The 15,041-nt window shown below is 36.9% G+C and overlaps 1 protein-coding gene and 2 long non-coding RNA genes across 3 annotated transcripts in view; 1 reads left to right on the top strand and 2 right to left on the bottom strand.

The window, feature by feature from the left end:
- The window catches only part of LOC131255531 (ankyrin repeat-containing protein At5g02620-like), a 33,385-nt gene extending 28,924 nt beyond the window's left edge, over positions 1 to 4,461 (top strand). The window contains exons 2-3 of the mRNA XM_058256265.1: positions 3,283 to 3,795; positions 4,283 to 4,461. Coding sequence (XP_058112248.1) covers positions 3,283 to 3,795; positions 4,283 to 4,342 — 573 coding nt within the window. The 3' untranslated portion in view covers positions 4,343 to 4,461. The remainder of the gene's footprint in view (positions 1 to 3,282; positions 3,796 to 4,282) is intronic.
- A 1,959-nt stretch (positions 4,462 to 6,420) lies between these two features.
- LOC131255528 (uncharacterized) lies at positions 6,421 to 10,747 on the bottom strand. The gene is made up of 3 exons (XR_009176133.1): positions 10,066 to 10,747; positions 6,842 to 6,937; positions 6,421 to 6,440 (listed from the first exon to the last, which is right to left on the bottom strand). It is a non-coding gene; the product is annotated as an uncharacterized LOC131255528 (long non-coding RNA).
- LOC131255527 (uncharacterized) lies at positions 8,671 to 10,054 on the bottom strand. Its single transcript, XR_009176132.1, has 3 exons — positions 9,523 to 10,054; positions 9,212 to 9,379; positions 8,671 to 8,837 (listed from the first exon to the last, which is right to left on the bottom strand). It is a non-coding gene; the product is annotated as an uncharacterized LOC131255527 (long non-coding RNA).
- Positions 10,748 to 15,041: the final 4,294 nt, after the last annotated feature.

The following is a 15,041-nucleotide window of genomic DNA, read 5'->3' as shown; positions in this document are numbered from 1 at the left end:
CCGCATTACAACCACCTAATGTGACCTATGCTACGATACAAATATCGTTTGCATGAATATGGCGTGACTTACACCAACTTGGGTCGTGGTTGTTACATTATATGGGTCACGTTCTTCCTTCGGAATGTTCCATGGGTCAAGGTTGCTATGTTATAAGGGTCGTGATTCTCATGTTAAATGGGTCGTGGTTCTCATGTTAAACATGTTCCCATTTGTTTGTTAGAGATTGATGGTCCGTATATTATGATATACAGACCATTGTTTGGGTCGTGGTTGTCACGTTATATGGGTCGTGGTTGTCATGTTACATGGGTTGTATTTGTCATGGATCATAGTTATCATGTTACATGGGTCGTGGTCGTGGTTCTGGTTGCCCCACCTTATATTTAGATCGTTTCATATACGTTATGGTTGGGCCACCTTATTTGAGTCCGGCCTTGCACGAGTGGGTCACTGGGTGCCCATTGAAGAGAAGCAGATAAAAGGAAGTGACAACTACGACCCATATAATATTACAACCATGACCCTTGTGAGATGGATGGTCTATTGTCTGGGTTCGTGGGTCGTGATTGTCATGTTATATGGGTCGTGGTTGATATGTTGCATGGATCGTGGCATCCATGTGTTCACATTATCTTCTACCAAACCATTGACACCATAGCTTAATGAGGTGATCTATTCCGTCCACCTTGTCGGCCTACTCGACATGGGCCCAAAAAAGTCCTGACTTGGGTAGTGTCCACTTCTAACAAACATCACAGTGAGTGAGCCCGGAAAGTTTCAACAGTGGGTTCCATTGTCCCCATTATTTTCTATTATGTGGCCCACACGAGCTTTGGATCAGGCTGATATCTGGGCCCTAGTCGTTAAAATGACACGGCAAAAAGGATGGGCGACATGGATTATACACATACATCAATGTGGGCCCCATGAGCTTGGTCCTTACCCACGCGCAAAAAAAGTTTCAGTACACACCACTTTCTTGGCATTAAATACAACGTAATTTCTTCTTCCCTAGAAAATCGTACAACTAAAACAAGGAGAAGGGCATTTTGGTCCAAGTAATTTTCGAAGACTTATCAAAAGGTCACTCTTAGCATATATGGAATGACGTAGCTTTCTAGGTAATTGACCTAAACTTTGAGGTGAGTACCGTCAATTTCTCTTTTTTTAAAAAAAAGTTTGAATAAGACAATTTGGCTTTGACAACAGTCTAATCATTGTATAATATTTAAGATTGGCCCAACGAGACCATTCATCCATAATTTCAATCCGACATCAGTCTAATCATTCTATAAATCTTCAATATTGGCCCAATGAGATCATCCATCCATAATTTCAGTCTAATCATATTACTGATCTTGGATGTCAATACGATTTGGTCCCAATCACTCTTAAAAGTCATTAGAGTTAACTACAGGTTGGTCAACTCGGAGGAATGGGAGGGGGGATAAGGGAAGCCGTCAGAACTAATTGTCCAGTGGTGCGTATTAAAATTAAGGGTACATATTGATTACATAGCGTCCGGTCATTGATTGGACTATATACCTCTACAATAACCGGAGTCCTTTGGATGCTGTTTGCACACACACACATGCAAAGGCAGTTCATTCACTTGCGTCCATATGTACCAGCAGCATGGCACGTAGTTATTAGATCCGATCCATCCTTCAGGGTTCCAGCTATGTAGATGTTATGTCTCAAGAATTAGATCGGTCCAGCAATCAAGGTGGCTACAATTGATGAAAAACATGTATTGTGGAACAAAATCTGGTTAAAATCTTCTACGCCGTAAACAACTAAATGCATAAGATTGGTCCGGTAATCAAGGTGCTTGTGAGTTGTGACATTGGATTATCGACAGCTTCCTCTGATTTCCACGGCCCATCTCTAAACGACGTACTAAAACCCACGGTAACCAGTAGGCCCACATTAGATGACCCATGCGATGAATATCTTGATTACTAAGTTGGATGATTCGAACCTTTCAATCAGCTGCCGGCAATGAACAGTTAAAAATATGCTAACTGTCCCCAGTTGGCAAAAAATTGGATGGCTAGAATCTTTCCAGTTTCTAGTTTTAGGGCATGATAGATCCATGGTGGGAGCCATCAAAATCAATGGATTGGATCTTCCTCCTTCAGAGTTCTTACTGTGAATCTAACAATTGCGATAAATGCTGCACTTTTGATTTTTTTTCAAAGAAAGAACACCCAGATCCATAACTCAATTGGCAGACTGAGTGGTGATACCTCGTTTCAACACTTGAGGTCTTAGTATCGATCACCAGCGGGGGTGGCTAACATGGAGTGTGTGTAACATGGGTGTGTACTAACAAGCTAACCCAAAAAAAAAAAGATTTTTTTAAAGAATGATATGTTACTCTGGAAGCAACGCAAGATATACTGCTCCCAGTCGCTCCTCTCACTTAGTCCCATCGAACTATCTGAACGGTCTATTAATACCAGAGCCTATTTTATAAGCTACTAGGAAAAAATAACACAGATCGCATGATCCAATCCATCTATGATTAGTCCTTACTTTTGTAGCCACCCTTTTTACGGAGAGCCATGGGATGGTTGATTTCTTGTAAAAGGTGACTCTTTTATCTGTAAGGAATATATGACGAGATGTTAAAAATAAATTATGAAAATGATTTGTACCGTCTCAAATAAAGACTAATGATTATACAGTTATGATTTTATATATATATAGAATCAGTTCGCCCGGAAGTCCTACCAACTTTTTTGAGAACTCATCATACGTGATGAGTCTTGAAAATCTGAACGGTCCACGTGAAGCAGAACCTCATGAAACCTCCCAGTACTAGTTTTTACTTTGAACCAGAACTTTGGTGGGCCATGAAAAATGAAAACAGTTTCTTCCCTTGATTTGCATTTCTATTTGCTATTGCGCACCAGAATCTTAGATCTGGGTGAAAATGAGTGCATTGAGGTTTCATGGGATTCCGCATCTTATAGACTGTTCGGATTAGACGCCCATGACATGTATACAAAAGTGCACACATGCATAGGTGCGTGTGTGTGTGTGTGTATAGTATCCCGAAGAATCTATGTTGAACTTACTTTAAAGTCTATATCATGCGTGATTGTCAGTGTTCCAATGCAATCTCTGAGGGCACTAGGACATTTCTTTTTTCATTTTTTAGTCTCAATCCAATCTCCGAGAGCACTGGGAAATTTTATTATTATTATTATTATTATTTATTTATTTTTATTTTTATTTTCTTTTAAGGAAGAAATAACCACAATGATTGTGCAGCTCACAGAGTTTTTGGTCCGAAAGACTGTGATGAAGGAAGAGGTGAATGCCTTGAATGCACACGGTTTCACAGCCTTGGATGTTTTACTGCAAAACCGTAGAAAATCGAAGGATACGAAACTTGAAGGGATCCTCCGAGCTGCTGGAGCTAAAAAAGCTGGAGCCATGCATCCCACGAGAGACAATTGGACAATTAAACCATTGGCTTCTAGAAATGAGAAGTGGAAGAAGCACGGTGACTGGTTGAACGAGATAAGGAGTAGTCTAATGGTGGTGGCAGTATTGATCGCTACGGTAACATTTCAAGCTGGATTCACCCCTCCCGGTGGGCTTATGCAAGCGGAAAAGTCGGATGCGCCTCTGTCGGGGTATCCTACAAGCCCTGCTCCAGCCGGCCCTATTTACACAGGAGGGCAGTCGATCATGGCTCTTAACTATCCACGTGGATACAAATTGTTCTTAATTTTCAATTCGATAGCATTCCTATCATCTTCAGGCATAATCTTATTGCTAGTAAGTGGTTTCCATCTAAAGCGACGGATTTTAATGTGGACCTTGATGATCATCACATGGTTGGCTGTGTCTTCCTTGATCTATACTTATTGGCTAGCCTATATAGTTGTCTCCGATTGTGTAACCCGGACTGATGATTGGATGGCTATACTTGGCTTGTCAATCCTTGTATGGTTGGGGTTGAATGGTCTACTCTTTGCGGCACATTTCTTCCGTTTCATTAGATGGTTGGCCAGGAAACCTATATATATATGTATCTATAGAATGAAGTCACTTTTAATGGATTCGTCCAACGTTAATGCTGGGAATGTTGATGTTGAATCTCGCATTGAACACAACTAATATTTGTGCCTATGCGGATATGTCTATCTGTATTCATGCTTGTTGCTTTTCTTTGCAGTAACTTTACAGCTTTAGTATTACATGTACCGTGGAGTTTGTGATCAAGTACCCTTTTCAATTAAAGCTATGCTTCCAAGTGCTGCAGAATATCTTAGACAGTACCAAAAGCCTTCCGGTTATCTCAATGTTCGATTGTAACTGGTGATTAGGTAATACATCTGTATGAACAGCTTATCCTATCTATCATGTATTAATGTTTACATCTTGAATTAATGTACTGTTGAGGCAGCAGATGCCTTAAATGTGTTTGTCCTAGATTATTGTTGTTTTTCTCTTAATAAATGTTGATTGTCTGGAAACTGTGCATGGAGGAACGTTTCGACATCCATACCCCCAAGGAATATGGAGTACCACTACAAAAAACTGGCCTTTACTGGGGGTCAAAACCGCCGGCAAAGCCTTTGCCCGTGGTCAGGTAACAGCCAGTAAAGCCTGCGTCGGTAAAGGCTTTACCGACGGTCAACTTCCTTTACCGGTGATTGTGCTGGCCGCCACTTCATGTGGGATTTACTGGCAGTTGTGCTGGCTGCCGCTTCATGTGGGATTTACTGGCGGTTGTGCTGGCCGCCACTTCATGTGGGATTTACTAGCAATTTATACGCCTTTCTAGCGGTACGTTGTGGTATTCGAATTTTATAATGCCAGTTTTATAATGCCTACAGATGGAGGGACCTTATCATTGACTATTTTGTCAAGGCCCACCTGATTTCACATTCCTCTTAGGAAGTAGATAGTGCCTAGTGATTGTTTTCCTATAATTAAAAAAAAAAAAAAAATGCCTATGTGGCCCTTTCACATGCAACCCAACACTCCTCCAACCTTCATGTGCATTTATTGGAACCATATGGTACACAACCTTCATCCAGGGACATTACAGGCCTTTTGGATTTCCCAAAGTTTGGCCCTTTGTTTGGTATTCCAGACCATTTGTCTGTTGCATCCAGCCATGGATGTGCCCCCAAAAATCTCCTTGACAGTTTTCATCTTACCCATTCATTTGATGCCACTGAGTAAAAGGTTAGCATTAGGCATGCCACCTTATGCGCTGATGTGGCGCACGAATTTGAAAGCCAAAAAAAAATGGCTGTTGCATTGGTAGGATGGGTTAGGGCTTACAAAGCAACTTATAAGCAAGTAGATGGAGGCTTATTTGTTTGATTTTGCAGCCAATTCCCTTCTCTACTCTACTAGAGCTGCTGCCAATAATATTTACAATAATAAATTGAATAGTTTAAAAAATAAATAAAATCCATTGATCTAGCTCCCATTCATCCATGCCTAAAATCTGCAAAACAAAATAACAAAAAGAAATTAATTGGTATCAGAGTTAGAGACTGGAATTCAACTCAATATTGCATCAAAATACATATTAAAGCTACAAGTTCAGTACAAATGAGTCAGATGAACATACACATTAAGAAGTTTATAGCTTTTTTGGGATGGCAGTGTATCGGACAAGCTGTTGTTTCCAAGAAACCTGAAAATCGCGTTGATGAAATACATGCATCAAAGAGAATTATGCAAAGAAAATTAGATTCAAGAAAGGCAGTTTGATTCTTACAAGTAAACAAGTGAACCCACCATGCCATGGCTTTGTAGGTGGATATGCTATTGACTAGAAAGCCTGCAAATCACCTTGCATGAAGATGTATGACAAAGCAAGTGACTTTCCTCAAAAACATTTATTGGCAAGCAGAAGAAAACCAGAAAGTTTGCTCTATATGGCTAATAACTAATTGTACATATGGCAAAAGGGGGAAAAAAAAAAAACCATCATTGCATACAAAGTACAAAGAAGTCTGTTCTACATACCATGTTAATCAATCTTGTGATAAAGGAAAATGTCCTAATTTAAGTGTTTTTTGTATGTACAATTCATTGGAAAACATTATTATCTGTCACAAGTATTTAAATATTTGAGTGTGAATGAGTATTGTTCAAGGAATGAAAGAATCTTAGCATCTACGTGTATCATGATATACTACTCGAAAGAACTAATAGATAGCCATCAAAAGGTAGGCTAGTCCTATACTTGAAGATTTATTTACTTAAACCAAGTAGTAACCACCTGTGTGAATGTTGGTTGGGATCACTTGAGAGATCATTGGATATGCCCAGATTTTGCTGGAACAAATTATCGTTGCTGCTTTTGTTTTGAAACGAGGGACCATGTTGCTGACTAGACAAGGCAGCAAGTTCAGTTGATATCCTGCATCTAGTCAGCAGCAAGTTCAGTTGATATCCTGCATTTATTAGATGCACTTGTTTAAATCACTGCATTTAGATTGAAGAGGAAACCAGTGACAAAATCATATATCAGACAATGTCAAGGAAAGGAAAACCACCATCAAACACTTGCAATGCTCTTGTAAAGTGCATCTCCATGTATATAAAGATTATATATCTAATGCTTGTAAGGATATTTTGTAGCCAGAAAGTTTTCCCTTTCATAAGCATCCTCTTTAAAGGTCACCTTGAATGACATAAGCTTATAAAATAAAATGACTATACTCCAACAAAACTAAAAGGAAGGCAACACGCAGATAAATCATTTAAGAGATTCTGGCATAATAAAGAATGAATGAATTATCGTGCTCAAGTGTGATGTTCAAGTGGCTGAGTACAAGGGAGCTGCCAAACCTACCTCATAATGGGCCAACGATTCAAAGGCGGAGGCCTGCGCCTTTATCCATGTGGTTCCAGAACCAGTGTACCTAGGTGTTCCAATTTCCCATAAAATCTGCATAACAGTCTTAAGAGCTTCAGAATATGCATAAATGAAATGCTTATAGTGATTCTATCATCAAGATAAATGTCGACATCTGATAGCTAAGTGAACAAGAGTGCAAGTCTAACAAAAGCACTAACAGATGAAATTTAACAAATTACACATGAAGAAAAGCATCATCAAAAAGATATATGAGAAGGCAACATGTATAGACTCTTTGTCACCAAATTTGTTTCAATGTGTTGATGGTGACTATCAAGTTGTGTTGTAGAAGAGACCACATATCATTTATTCCTCAGCCCACTGGATTGATTTAGCATTCTTTCATTGGCCTGATTTAGCATTTATTCCTCACCAAGAAGATGTACTTTATGATTAAGGATATCGATTCTGGGAAATAGATGTAATGTTAATAAAGTTATTAAGAGATCATTCTTAGTAATTGTCTTTCAAAAGAAAATGATCCATTATAAAAGGGAAAGTTCCCTGTTTGTAAAGAACAAGGAAGATCCCTATTATGCCGAGTTCATACATGTGCCACACACACGCACACACAAAAATCCCAAATTTGGAAAATCCTAGTCACTGAATCTTCGGTCTTTCCTTTTATAGTTAACATCCCATGAATATAGCTAAAATTAAAGTAAATTGTACAAGGACAGCTGAAACTCCTTTTATAATTGTAAATGCTACAAGTGCAGTTCCTCTCTAGATGAAGAGTGACTAGACTAAGAGTAGAATAAACATGGAGAAACAGTTTGTTTTAAGCCTCTACTCTAAACTATTCCTTTCACTTTAATTGAGCATAATACATCCAAACACAAATACACTAATCACAAATCAAACATTACTTAACTCTTTGTTATATTTAAGTATTGAAGATTGATAGGAAAAGATACAGACATCCTCATGCAACAATTTGAAAATATCATCCAAATATCTCACACCATTCATAAATGAACTTTCATTGGCAACCATTCACTATATCAAGTTCAATTGCCTCACATGTGCCAAGAAGCTTCTTCTATAAAAGAAAGACTTGCAAACCAAATCCCTACTTAAAACTTAAAAATTAAGGTGCTACTATTTATACTAAAACAACTCATGAGCATGTTCCTACAAGCCGGGCTGGTGGTAATCAAGACTAACTCTTGATTATACTGACTGCTATATTCCCTAATGAACTCGAAGCCTGAACAAAGAACATGTAGCCCCTGGCTTAAGCATTTGGTTATAAGAACTGAAAACACCAGTTACCTAAAATGAACTGTAAAGGGTCATTTGGGAGCATGTATTTGGTGGTAGTTGGTGTGAATCAGTAAGGTTAGTACATTTGGAAGAGTGTATTTGGTCCCAATTCACACCAAATACACTAAAAGCCTCTTGTTTCATAATGGTCGTATTACCTTCACAGCTGATTGACAATTCTCAAAGAAATCAATGATGGAGAACATGGTTTCAAGCATAAGTTCTAAAGTGCAAGTCACCCAGAGATCGAAACCAGTATCGGTCACCTGACTCATTCCAACTCAGTCAGAATTGTTCAGACTCAGTCTGGTTTTGGAATGTGACTTGCCAATGACACATTTCATTCTCCACCAACATCAAGTTGACTCAGTATCAATCAATATTCAGAACCATGATACAAAAGAGAGAGAGAGAGAGAGAGAGAGAGAGAGAAGAAGAAGAAGAAGAAGAAGAAGTTGGGATCACTAGAGAGACGAGTGAGTTTCCAAAAGAAAGAAAGAAAGAAAGACAGAAAGACACCTTGTATTTGTTTTCCCAAAAGCAAAATCTGGTCCAACCAGCATATGGCCTCCGATATTTGAAACCGACGAATGGGTTATAAAACTTCTGCAAAGTTTCTCAAAGCTGTAGATTTGTTTTGCAAATTGTGCTTAGCATTATCTAACTGCACAAGCAACCAATCAAAATGTCTCAATATAACAAATGATCATCCCCACTGGACATGTCCAGTGAAGTTGGTCATCTGACTCATGAAAATTTGTCCATTTAGGACATTTTTGGATACATGGAATTCAAGGGAAAGAAAGAAAAAGTTATAATAATCATTCCACAAGGCAAAAGAAAGAAAAGTTAATAATAATCCAATGATTATTTTGAGATTATTGAAAAATGAATTCTATTTTAAGGATCTTATTAGGATAACAAGTGAAAATCTTATATTTATTAGATAATCTTAAAAAAATCCCAACTATAAAAAATGTTAACAATTGTTTTGTTGAATTGATGGTTCTTTGCCATCCAAATAACACAAAAACTCACATCATGGCCAGCCACAGGTTGAGAACTCTGTTTTTGGTTGGCGGCCCAAGCATGGAAAAATGAAATCCTCCATTCATGGATTATACCCTAATGACTTGAGCAATATTAAACCCAACTTCCAAGTATAAAGAAGAAAGGAAAATGAAATCCAAACTCTTCTTCTTCATTCTGTTAAAGAGAAAATTCAATTTCATTCAATATTAGAAGTATTTGGATAGAACAAATGCAAGTATTTACCCTCAGCCCAAAACTTAATCAATCTAGACATTTCACTCCTACTTAGTTCTAAGTCTCATCCATACATGGCCCACCTCATCACTAGATGTAGAAATTGGATTTCCCCCACCCAATATTAGACGTATCTCAATACCAAAAAGAAAATTAAAAGTCAAAAGCACTCTTTCTGCCTAATCAACCATGAAGGAAACTTCAGAAATTATAATTCTCAGCCATAGATCAACAAACATAATGGCAGTTGAGTTGTACACGATGAGAATTTGTTTTTGTTCTATTGGAAGAGAAACATTCTATTTTTCTAATGAATAGAAATCTCATCAATTTCAAGAAAGGAAGAGAAACCCAAATAAAAAAACAAGAAAATTATATTGATCCATCTACAGAAGAAAACATTTTAAAATAGACCAGAATGTCCAAAATGAACCAAAGCACAACTGAACAGGGAACGGTATATTTTGGTACATGTATACTTGCTAATTTCCTTACCTGTGCAAATATTTTCACCCAGCAAAAAACAGGATAGAATTGGAAACTATTTGAGGAAAATTTTTTATTGAACTTAAGTAGGCACAAAAAATGCTTAAAATCCAAGAAAATCATGCAAGAAAGAGGCTAACCTGACAACATCGATTTCTCTGTCTCCTTTGCTTCAAATTAATTTGCAGTTTCCGTGCAGCATTTGCATCATCCTCTTCTTTGACCTGCCAAGACAGATATTATGAACTGAAGAAATCACAAAGAACACACACAGAACTCTTGATGGGACTTGTTAATAAAAATTTTAAGATAAAAGTAATTGCCAGATATTCTAGTGGAATGCACCAACATCTCTATTTTGGGGAAAGCACTGAAAATGCATAGAACTAAAAAAAGAATTTTTCAATAAACTTTTGGTGATTTTGTGAAGTATCAGTGATATACTTGAACAAGATTTCAAACAACCTTTTTTTTTTTTATGAAAGATACTTCAAAAACAACCTTCGTTTATTAAATAAAATACAAATCTTGCATATCACCAAACATAGCTTTTTTTAGCAAGTTAAAAAAACAGCAGATTGGACCCAATATATTAGGTTTCGAGAGAGCTCAGATCCATCATATTTATGTACACAGATTTAGGCTGCATTTGGGGTTGTCTTGCATGGTTGGGCACAAATTGTTCAGGCAATGAACCATAAAACCACACAGCATCACTAATCAAAGAAAACCAAGCGTTCCTTCTCAAAGATACATCACTAATTTCCCCAAGACAAATGCACATCCCAGAAGTTCTCGTACAGAGGTTGCTTCGTCGCTTGATTGAAAGAGAGCTCTCATTCTCCCAAGCGGGGAGAGAGAGAGAGAGAGAGAGAGAGAGAGAGAGAGAGAGAGAGAGTCGTGGAGTTGCAAAGAGGGAAGATAGAGTCGGCGTCGTGGAGTTGCAGAGAGGGAAGATAGAGTCGGCGTCGTGGAGTTGCAGAGAGGGAAGATAGAGTCGGCGTCGTGGAGTTGCAGAGAGAGAGAGAGAGAGTCGGGGGCAGGTAGAAGGAGAGAGTCGGGGGCTGGGAACGAAATGAGGGTGTAGGGTTTACACACACACACACACACACACACACACACACACACACACACAGATATTGGTCGGCACCCTGTTTTACATAATGGCGGTGAAAGATGCACACAAGGCGAATGCTCATGTTTCATGTTTCCATTTTCACGCAAGGTGCCGGTCAAGAAACTGAGAGTCATATGTCATGTTTCCATTCTCGTGAGTATTTGAGTATAATAGCTTGAGTTCTAATGCAAAAGTGAATTGAATCTCGAACATTCAATTAAATGAAGGCAAAATGATAAATGTTAATGGTTTGGAGTTGCCTTTGAATTGCCATTTCATTTCTTTTAAGTGCAACTTGAAAGTAAGGTAATTACAATTTGGAGCCCACACACCTCGATATGAATGCTAAGGAAACTACAATATGGTTATTCCTGCTTTATTTGACTCCTAATTTCAATTCAGTTAGTCCATCTAAAATCATAAGCTCCAATATCATAATAGTTTGTAAGAGTCACAATATGATAAACAAAATACACCATATTGAATCAATATTACAATACATAAATATCTCTTTCTTCCCCTGAGTCTCATAACCTGTTAAGATCTTTTCTCAATTGGTACAAATTGTAGATTAATGCATGGCCTTTGAAGGGTAGAATTGGATTAGTGAAGTTGAAGAAATGAACTATAAATCTAAAATGCATTCAATGAAGAATATTATCAATAGAGCTTTGCTAATAACTTCTGAACTTGGTTGTACATGAGAAAAAAAAAAAAAAAAAAGAAAAAAGAAGCTAATTGGATCCTCTTTTAAGGAATATGCATATTACCTACAACAAAACCTTAATGTAGATCAGCCCGAGTTTGGCCCATTTAAGTCATTGGGTCTAAAAGCAAATAGGGCTTTTGATTTCAGGCCCAAGCTTGCACATTAACAGTATACAAGGGCCTATAATCCTCCGCTTGAGCATCAGTATAACATTTTGCAAAACATGAGAATGGCCATGTGATTGGTGCCCATGGATTGACTTACATTTCTCATTTATTTTTGGAAAGCATTACACGCTGCACATCTGGTGTAAATTTAGGCATATGCAATTACAAACAAAAGAGAAGTGCAATTAGAAAAACCTCTGGCTGCAATTTTACACAATCAGCAAAATCAGCATCTGCAACCAACTCCTCTGCATTCCGAGGTTTAGTCTTACAGCAACTCGAACTCTTCCAAGAACTGTCCCAAGCATCCAAAGAAAATAAAAGAAAATTCAGAATTGATCATAATTAAATATAAAAAAAAATCCAGACTACAAAACAGATAAAACAAAAACTATAATATTGGAATCATAGTTTAAAAACCAGAAAAGTCAAACTAGAGTTGAGTCAAAGAGTAGGTTAAGTTCTATTGAGTCTTGAAGACCATGAATTTTTTGAGTAATCAAACTATGATGGACCAGTACTCCCAATATTCAGATGCTAATGAGACATACCCTTTTTCCAGGCTGGTCAACCAATTAGCCTTCTAAGGAACATAGAGAAAAGATACAAACAACAATCTTTTCTTTTCCTTTTTTTCTTCTTTTTATCAAGAATCCTGACAATATGATGAGATATAACAAGAGATTTTTATTAAGAGAATCAAGGAGGAAATAATTCCAAAACAAAGCCTCATGGATACCACCTTCTTTAACAGTAACATCTGCAGCAGATCCATTTCAGTTTATGGTTTTTAATGGTGAAAACAATATACAAATTTTATGGCATGGGCCAAAAGATGAACCATATACAAATTTCAGGTGGACCACAACATACAAAACAGTGGTGGAAGACCATTATAAACTTTTTTTTTTGTGGGTCACAATAGTTTTGGATCTAATCTTATCAAAACAGGTTGGATACTAGCAGATGGCAAGTCAAAAATGATAGTGTTGGAAATATGTAAATACCCATGAAAAAGCTGGACAAAAGGAAAGCGTAACATGGCCATAAAGATATCTGCACAAAGAAAGCTGCAAATTGATTAATTTAAAAATAGAAAAAGATATTTGCATACTGTTTACTACTCCAAACAAACAATATCAACTCACTTAAGGCCCTGTTTGGTAGACACCTAAAAAATGAGTTGATCTCATTTTGGTTAACAGAAACTATGCATTAATCTTGATCTCTAATAGATAATGAGTTCATGTTAAAAGTGATTATGTAATACAGATAACAATCTCTAATGCATAATTATTGTTAACTAAAATAAGATGAACACATTTTTGCATCTACCAAACAGGTACTAAATGTGTCAAATAAAATTGCAGATTCAACTAAACAGAAAATGTGAAGTAGAATTGCTTAGTCTATTTGTTCCTAATATGAAGAAGCATGAGAATTAACCTCTTTTAAGATTGAGATTATCGGCATTGTTAAGCCAGCATTTTTTACATTATTAGAAAGCCATAGCATAGATCTAAGCAAAAATTGTAATATTGTAGCTTGAAAATAGCTTTTTTCCTTCCAAGTTAAAAGTGAATTAAAATAACAAAATAACAAAATAACAAAAAAACCAAAAAACAAAAAGAAAAGAAAACAGAATAAAGGAAAAGAAAAAAAAAAATAGCAGTGAATGTAACAATCAATCACATTAAGGCAATATGCACATCCAAAAATGGAACGTAAAACGCAATATGTAGGATCCCATTGCTTTATGTAAGGAATTTGAGAAGCTCTTGCTAAATTTTAGTACTGCTGTGAAGTGAGCAGATAGCAGCTTTTCATGATTGGTGACAAACGCATTGAGATCAAAAACCTTATAGGGCTATTTAGCATAAGTTTTAAAAAGCAAAACAAATAAATAACAAGCAGTAGCAGTGATATAGTGAGACCTATCACAAAATCGAAAAACATTTTAGGATATTCCTCAAGCATTGATGGTGCTCAAAAATCAAATGCCTTAGGCTAAATGGAGGAAAATTCTTCATGGTGCACTTTTTTAAAATTTTTTCTTTTTTCTTATGAGGAATGAAAATTTATTAAAGAAACTAAAAGGATAGAAAAACAAAAAAGTGGATATTGAAACACCTACACAATGTCCACAAAAGACAAAGCAACATCAATTTGTCCATTTAACCTATGCAAATTTGGTCCACAATAATAATAAATGCCCATCAATCCATCAATCAGATTTTGTAGTTACTATCTATCTAGTGGCCTATAATTTGTACATTTGACCTATGCATTAAGTGAGACCCACCATGAAATGTTCCAAAAATCAAGTTTTAAAAATGAAAGAATGAGAACTGAGGCACGTTTGGAGACACTTTTGGGCCCCTCTCCCTATTCAATTCAATGCCGGAGAAGTACTATTTTACAAATTGAGCAATTTCATGTTTGCCTTTAAAATGGCACATTCATTGTCTGCAAGGGAACTTCTATCTTTTGAATGTTTTTAGAGTTTGTGTATTGAACTTGACAATATTGAAGATTTTTCTTAGTTCATTGAGACACTTGTGGTAGAAAAAATCTCAAAACAGAAGGCATGGCCTGAACTTCATTTATTTTCCAATATCCAGCACATGGCAACGATACTAACAAATACTTCCTATCAATCAACGACTAAATGCACAGAAGGATTAGATAATAATTTGATTGAGTACACAAGAAAATGATATCCAATTACCAAATCTATATATTCATCTGTAGAAAACAAAATTCATATAAAAAACAAAACAACACTGTACTTTGGCATGCTTTAAGAACTGTTTGGGTATACCCCAATATCACAACTGCATCTGCTTTTTAGTGGTCCACCGAGCACCTGGGACTGTGCACAAACAGGAACTGCATTTCACAGGCTCCCATTATCTGTCCCAAACTGATGGCCAAACTGTTTCCACTCAGGGCAACTGGAAACTATCCAACAATATACCTGGAAACAAAAGCATCCTGCTCATCCAGATTCAAGTCACTCAAGTATAACATACTATTAAGAGTCATCAAGAAGCCATAGCTTCAAAAAGTGCATGCCAACCCTAAAAAGGGTTTCGACAATGCAAATCCCTAAAAAGGGATTCG

This window comes from Magnolia sinica, chromosome 9 (assembly GCF_029962835.1).
Source record: "Magnolia sinica isolate HGM2019 chromosome 9, MsV1, whole genome shotgun sequence".
NCBI lineage: Eukaryota > Viridiplantae > Streptophyta > Magnoliopsida > Magnoliales > Magnoliaceae > Magnolia > Magnolia sinica.
The sequence above is the reverse complement of the archived record's forward strand: the minus strand, read 5'-3'. Positions and strand labels throughout refer to the sequence as shown.